This window comes from Maylandia zebra, linkage group LG12 (genome assembly GCF_041146795.1).
Source record: "Maylandia zebra isolate NMK-2024a linkage group LG12, Mzebra_GT3a, whole genome shotgun sequence".
Lineage (NCBI taxonomy): Eukaryota > Metazoa > Chordata > Actinopteri > Cichliformes > Cichlidae > Maylandia > Maylandia zebra.
In genome coordinates, this window is record NC_135178.1 from 9,055,882 (window position 1) to 9,063,511 (window position 7,630).

Below are 7,630 nucleotides of genomic sequence, written 5' to 3' on the forward strand. Positions count from 1 at the left end.
GGCAAGCTAAAGTTGTAGCCACAGCTGCCCTGGGGCAGACTGACAGAAGCGAGGCTGCCATATCGTGCCATCGGCCCTTCTGGCCAACAACAGGAGGCGGTAGGTGAAGTGTCTTGCCCAAGGACACAACGACCGAGACTGTCCGAGCCGGGGCTCCAATTACAAGGTGAACTCCTAACTCTTGAGCCACGATCGCCACATTTCTAGCCCTTTAGCATTGTTTTTAACATCCAGGGTAGACTTCAGTAATGTCAATGTCTGAAATTTTACCATGAGACTGTGGGTAAACATGCTGGTCTCTGTGGCTGGATGCAAAATCAAAGTATCAAACAAATGGTGGGAGACTGTGACAAAATGAAGACATTTGCCTTGTAACGTGACTTCGTGGAAGGGCGTGAGAGTCTCTGTTCTCTTCTGGTTGCTAATCTTATGATTGTGCCACCTCACCTAAATCCTTCTGTTATGTAGGCAGTTAAAGCAACTTCCTTTGGGTTTCTCTCTACTTCTGTAAATACAGAATACCTTTGATGAGCAAAGAAGAACTGGGAAAGCAAACTCTGGCCCTCGTTTGTGTTTACGCTCTGTTAACTTATATGTTGGCTTTGGACCACATTGCATTGTACTCTATAATTTATGGGAACAATAGCATACAGCGAGTCTGAAAAACTATATAAGCTCTATCTCTGCTTTAGTGTTTGCATGGGAGTAAACACACACACACGATAAACCTTGTGGAACCTTAATGTTAAACCAAAAGTGTGAACTAAATCAAAAACAGTTTCTGTAGAAACCACAGGGTATGAGAGACAGACAGATTGTTTACCTTCATTATGGTTTTGGGGAAGACTGTAGCAGTTTCCATGGTTTCTATTGAAATCCATTAAGCAGATGGCCCCAAATCTGAAGGCATTTTGTCAGATCCATTCGTGTGGACTTTAAATCATTTAGATATTTCTCTGCAGCTGTTTGTTCCACATATATAAAATAGAACGATGAGGAATGAAAACATGATCTTCAAAATTGCTGAGAGGTTTTGCACCTCACAGCACAAATGAAAATCTAATCTAGAACAAAAGCATGTCGCTACCATTGGCATGGGAGAAAATAAAACATTTAAATGGGCGATTCTGTTGTTGACATTAGTAAAGCACCATTGAGGGAAGATTCACTTCTAATCTCCACGTATTCATCAGCAAACAAAAAATTTCTCTGGTATCTTTTCCCTACAAAACATACACAACTATCACAAAAACATGAAAAAAGCCATAGAGCCACTGGAAAATCTCACATAGGGTATGCCCTACCCTCATGTGGCTGCATTAGCATGACACTATGGCTGTCACTAAAATTGTTGCTAGAGGACACATGGAGATCATCAAGGTTGTTATCAACATCGTCCAGGAACTATGAATATATGTGATATTTCATGTAAATCCATTCAATAGTTGTAGAAATATTTTAGTCTGAATCAAGGTAACTCAAAAAAATACATGACCTCCAGATTCATAGAACAAACTAGAAGAAGAATCAAATTCAATTTTTTTAAATTACATTTTTAGTGCCAATATTGTTTTGCATAACCTTGATGCTTCACACGTGTATGTATATAGTACATTAATTACAACCAACTTAATATTAAATAAAACAGGTCAATGGTGGATTCAGGATCCCCATCAGTGCACAACAGCAACTGAATCCAGTCACCAGTTACACTACATTACCACAGCCTTCAATACCCTGAACTAGTGACCGCTTTACTACAGGATGGAAAAGCAGTGGTGAACTACAAAAGCAGTGTAAAAGAGGAAGGTGTCACAGCTTTGATGACAAATACTTTTTATTCTTTGGGCAGAAAGGCAATCTTAAATATAATTTCGAATAAATATTTACAACTAAAAACCAACAGATAGTGCTCACACACTACAGGCAGCTGCTTCAACACTCAGGACAGAGATGTTTTGGCCACTTGTGACAGCTGAACTGATTTTGCAGTAATTCAGGGACCAGCTCTGAAGTTCCCCTTCATTCATTTTCTTCTTGAAGCAAAGGCTGTGAAATGAAGCAGATATAGATTTTTTTAATGAGAATGCTTTATTAAATTAAATTCCCTTATCTCCGCCACTACGTGTCAGCCACACTGATATTCTCACCGTGTAGGCCATATCCTCAGGCCTGGAGTCTGGTCTCTGCCATTCTCGGGTGGACAGAATCTTGAGGACAACCAGGCCAAAGGCTACGATCAAAACCCCTAATGAATTTCCCAACAAAGCCTCAGGTGGAAGGGCAGAGTATGGCTGAGTCATATTGATTCCTTTCCTGCGGAAAGACATTTAAAAGGGGAAAAGATTACATTTTTTTCCCCTTAACAGAATTAATCAAAAGAAATGCAGAAAAGTTGCACTCACAGAACAAAGAAGAGTTTCTCGTTGATGCCAGAGATGCAGGCAGCAATGCTGAGCGTCAGTATGCTACCTCCCAACCACACATGCATGGGTTTCAGGCGTTTACGTAAAGATACGGGGGAGCAGGGAAGGAGGAAACCCGCCATACCCGCCACCCACTGCATCCACACAGACAGATAAATCACAGACACACAGGCACAGCAGGAAACAAATTGCTGTACAAATGTATGGCATTTGCCAAAAACATAAAACAACTCATGTCAAGTTGGGTACCTGCATTGCGAAAAGAGCTGTTGCTGCGATTCCGATCCAGCTGTGTATGGAGTAGAGGTTGGGTGTCTTTTGGGCGTTGTGGAAGTCAAACACAGCACAGAGCCCCACGATCGACAGCACCAGGGCGAGGAGCATCAGTGCCGCATGAAGGAGCTTCCACGGGAGTTTATTCTGACCCCAGGTCAGAGGGATGCGGTACAACACAGCTCCTGCAGTGAAGAGGCAAAACAACTGAAGATGGTCTGCTTAATTAAATGTGGTGGCCAGATTAAACTGTGCTGTTGTTTAATAACAGCTAGTGCACCAGATGCATCAACACAGGGGAGGTTCAGGAAGTGATCGGTGTCATATTCTGTCTTGGTGCAAAACTTGGGTTCCTTATACCAAAGCTTTAAAGACCTGGTCACAAAACGAAAAAAACCCACTTAAGGCTGCCTCCAAAAGTGAGTCAATCCCCACAGGCTCCAGTTGACTCCAGTAGAATTTCTCTGATGTGGACAGTAAAATTCTACATTTTATAAATTCTACATTATTATTGCTCGGTCACTAATTAGCAGGTGTCCTGTGTGATTCACCTGTACATGCTGTGGATATAGCAACCAAGCTTACCTGCATTAAGTGATAGTTAAGCACGCCACGTGTCATGAGTGCAACTTACGCTCACGAGGTGAAAGTGATGCCAACCACATTACCACAGCTCTTAACCGAGGATTCATGACTATTGTTTTTGTCACTTCTGCTTTCCCTACACTGTTAAACCTCTTTTTTAATTTCATTGTCACAACTTTGATTTGATGACCTTCTTGCCAGGTTCCCAGAAGCTAATAAGTCTCTCTGAATTTTGTTCTTTACATTTAAAAAAAGGCAGGAACCTGCCAGAGGAGGTTTGGAACTCCTCAGTTACTGACTAAGCAGAGCTTTGGTGACTTTTATGGCCCTCAGAACTTGACAAACCTGTCCTGTAACAGTTTTTTATTTTTGTTAAACAGACATGTGATAAGTGAAACAGCTATAAGACAAATGGCCACAGACTACAACAGGAAAAACAAGAAAGTCCTTATACTTAAAATGGCTGGGTGTGCTTAAATCCCACAGGCTCCATAGTTTACTGGTTAACACATTTGCCTAAAATATCAGGGAAGAGATTCAAATCCTTGGTAGGGTTGCATCAGGAAAGACATTCAGTGTGAAATTAGTGCCAAATCAAATGTGATGTGGCAATACCTTGTGAATAAAGAAAAAAAAAAAAAAACGCAAAGAAAACACAAAGGTACCCACAAAAGAAGTGAAATTTCAGGAACTTCCACAGTGGCTTCATTATTTCAGTGCTGTTTGGGAAATTCCCATTTGTAATGGGTGAGAAGTTTTTTTGTTGTTGTTGATAATGTTAATATAATTAAATATTTTTTTCAGGTTATCAAAAGAAAAAAAAATATTGAAATTGCTTCTTACCCAAAGCCATTATAATATAGCGTATTACATCCAAGTAACAACTTGGATGTAATACGTAAAAAGTAAAAAAAAAGTACTACTGTTTACTGCAGCAGTGTAATGGAGCTGTGGCCAAACAGTCACTGCAGACGTTACCTCATGTTACCTCGCTACTGAAATCATGCCTAAAATTATACACTACATCTATACCAAGCCTAGGATGTGTAATTACCCTGATACAGCCTGACTGCTTGGAGGAGGAAGAGAACTGAGAAACAGAAATGAAACTCATGAGCTTTATTTGGAAGGCCACCCACCGTTGCCATACACCACCACCAGACCCGTCACCATCAGGACGGGGTGCCAGTTGAACTGAAGCGACGAGCCGTCCCAAGCAAAACCGCCGCGCCACTTGCTGTTCCACAGGCACACGCACACCACGCAGGCCACACCCAGGCCAAAGCACAGCAGGTAGAATCCATAGAAGATCACGATGGGTCTCATCCTGAAGAGACCTGCAGGCTAAATTACAAAAAGAACTCAATGAGAAGACGAGAGATGGAAGGGCAGAGAACTGTTTCTGCATTCAGGTACTGCCCAGTTAGCTCTAATTTGGTTATTTGAAGACATAAATTTGTCTTTTTGATCTTCTTTTGAGCTTTGACTTGACTTTTTGATCTTTCTTGATTATTTAAAGATCAAAAAGACAATATTAAACCTGGGCTACTTTTGAGTAATCACCATTTACACGACTGCTAAACGACTTTGATTTCAGAAACACAAAGCTCTAAGTCGGCTACCTAGTAGTCTTCAGAAACACGCTTCAGTGCGGCAAGCCTTACCTGATCCACAGCTGCAGTGACACTGACAACACTTCCTACTCTACAGCCGTGAACATCATGTAGGAGTTATTTAACTGTCTCATGACTTCCCCCTGTCAATTTCTGAATGTCACTCACTTCGCGTTTCTGCGGTTCAGCCGAAGTCTCACTTCCACATGCAGCTGTATTGAGGGTACCGAGGGGGAAGCAGTCAGAGGTGGAGCAGCTGGGAGATGAAGGGCCACACTGCTGCATCTGCCACCTGTTTGAACAAGGCGGTTAGAGACAGATCAGATAGAGACGAGTGTGACACGCACAAAAAAGTCAGTGTCATGTCATAAAGAAAGAAGATAATGGTGAATTTATGGAGTAAAAGTAATTTTTTGGAGGTATTAAGTGTCATAAAATGCCAATGGAGACAGGTAGCCGTTTTCTGGGGACACAAAATGAAAAGAGGATAAGCAGGTGACAAATTAAGAGGAAAAAAACAACATAAAGCAGTATCGAAGGACCTTAGGATTGTGGTTGGTTCTACAACTTACTGCAAGTCTTAATTTTCTTCAGGCATTCAGCGACCCCTCCTGCCCTGTGCGTGGGAGCCCTGCTATATGCTCAGGTACAAATGTTTCATCATAGGAGTAGCTCTGTATTATTATGTAGAGACCCTTGCCCCTGAGTACGACAAGTGGACGCTAAAAAAGGCCACCGGAAGCCTTGTAAATGTACAGTTCAAAGGCCTAGTTTTTCCTTCAAATTTTCACCTTTCAGTTCCTTATTTACCTCGTACAATAGATTCCTGCTTGTCCGCCAACACGTTTTTGTGTATCCCGAATTAACGAGTATCTTTACCACATTCGTGAAAAGTCGTATTTATGCGACAGTACGTCTTGTCTGTTCTCTTTAAGCGAGGCGACATTAAATAGCATATTTTCCAAATGAAGTCTTGTGTAAGAAGTTACGTATCCCCATTAGCATGCGCAGAGAGTTCGAAACTTGACGCGTTGAAGAAACATTTAGTTGTGTAGTTCAGTTAGCAAATAACTCGTGCCTAAGAAGACAATTCGGACGTAGGCGATTACGTCACCAGTAAACGCAACGTTTATTACAGGTGAATGGCTTTCACTTTAGGAAGAGATACTTACCTGATCCATTTCCGTATTTCTAGCGCATGGCCTTGTGGGAAATGTGGTTTCTTGGCTACCACCCCCGTCACTCCTACCCTACACAAAAATAATTCCAAAAATAATTCCAAGGACTGCGAAGTATTACATTGACCTTCTTCTTATTTTCTTCTTCTATTATTTTAACACACCAGTGTTAAAATAATATTTACAAAAATGTTTATTGATCTTGGTGAAACCCATGAGATAAAAAAAACCAAAAACAAATGTGAACACTCACGTGTCTCTTTTGCTATCCTCATGGGGACATCCCATTGACATAATGCTTTCCCTAGCCACTTACCCTAACCCTAACCATCGAAAATGATTGCCTAATCCCAACCCTTACCCTAACCATAACCCAACTGTAACCCTAAAACCACATTTTCAGTATGGAAAATGCTTTTAAACCCGTGGGGACCTGGAGTTTGGTCCCCACTAGGGCTGTTGGTTCCCACCAGTATAAATCAGTTTCAGAATTTGGTCCTCACCAAGATAGTAACCCGTACACACACACACACACACACACACACACACACACACACACACACACACACACACACACACACGCACGCACATGCACATTAGTAAAACAATTAAAGACCAAAATACTACAATAACAAATAGCCAGTAACTTGGTCTGTGGTTGTATAAAGTTGTGGCTGATGGAGTTTTCACTTGCCTTGCAGGATGTGTGAAAATGTGAAAGAAAAAATGGTCCCTGTTGAAGGAGGTCAGCAGCTGCTTCAGAGATCTGCTGCCTGCCAGCTCCACCTGGAGGCAATGTTAGTCAGTATTTTATTTGTTCTCCTATGCAACAGTCTCTTCTATACAACTGAGAGGCCTTCTGCGACAGAATGTACAAAAAGATCATTTGGTAATCTAAGTAACTATCCATGTAATAACACTGATCAAGGTAGTTTAGCTATACATACATTACAAATTCCCATGTAATAATTACACGCTGTCTATAGATAGATGAAACTTCCATCTGCAGACAGTCTAAAAAGACTTTAGAAAAGTTAATCCCTTAAACCTGTATTTCTTCTAATGGTCAGAAGAGGGTGATATGCCTGGTTACAAAAGAATCTGGTGGAAAAGAGGTCTATGGGAAAAAGTCACAAACACTACTTCAGAAAACACTTCTCTGATAGGTCTTTGTTCTCAGTTGTTAGTTAAAATCTTATTTAAAATATTTTTTCCCCATTTTGTACATTGATTCCAGTGCATTGCAATGGAATCACAAAGGAGGACAAGCAGGATATGATAGAACTTTCAGTAACTTGTAACTGACAAGTCATTACCCTATAACAGTACAGTATGTCTCAGGTTCTCACTTATAGTTACCCTTTGCCTAGTTTCAAAACACCAAGACAATGCTCAGCTTGAAATTTAACAGGTGATGTCACAGTGGCTATATTCATCTTTTATATACGGTCCATGGTAATAATGTATTTTAGTTTTCATTATTCAACAGTTGTTTTTGTTTGTTTGTTTGCTCTTTGTAAAAGACAAAGCTTTGATGGGATTCATTTTAATAATA

General features: G+C 40.9%; 1 protein-coding gene across 5 annotated transcripts; it reads right to left on the minus strand.

Moving 5' to 3' along the window:
- Window positions 1–1,819: 1,819 nt before the first annotated feature.
- Window positions 1,820–6,157, minus strand: cyb561a3a (cytochrome b561 family, member A3a). Of its 5 annotated transcripts, XM_012923155.5 has the most exons (8): window positions 5,708–6,036; window positions 5,470–5,619; window positions 5,066–5,189; window positions 4,424–4,628; window positions 2,676–2,884; window positions 2,406–2,560; window positions 2,151–2,316; window positions 1,820–2,049 (listed from the first exon to the last, which is right to left on the minus strand). In XM_012923155.5, the coding sequence occupies exons 3-8, from the start codon at window positions 5,180–5,182 to the stop codon at window positions 2,023–2,025; spliced, it is 879 nt and encodes a 292-aa protein (XP_012778609.1). In that variant the 5' UTR covers window positions 5,183–5,189; window positions 5,470–5,619; window positions 5,708–6,036; the 3' UTR covers window positions 1,820–2,022. The 5 variants fall into 5 exon arrangements, with proteins under 5 accessions (XP_012778609.1, XP_004565863.1, XP_004565862.1 ...); XM_004565806.4 differs by lacking the exons at window positions 5,470–5,619; window positions 5,708–6,036 and adding an exon at window positions 6,070–6,157; XM_004565805.6 differs by lacking the exon at window positions 5,470–5,619.
- Between the last annotated feature and the right edge of the window lie 1,473 nt (window positions 6,158–7,630).

Coding starts and splice junctions, on each gene's coding strand:
- cyb561a3a (XM_004565806.4), bottom strand. CDS start 5,182: ATGCAGCAGTGTGGCCCTTCATCTCCCAGCTGCTCCACCTCTGACTGC. Junction 2,561..2,675: donor CAGCTCTTTTCGCAATGCAG/GTACCCAACTTG, acceptor GTGTGGATGCAG/TGGGTGGCGGGTATGGCGGG. Junction 2,317..2,405: donor GAGAAACTCTTCTTTGTTCT/GTGAGTGCAACT, acceptor GTCTTTCCGCAG/GAAAGGAATCAATATGACTC.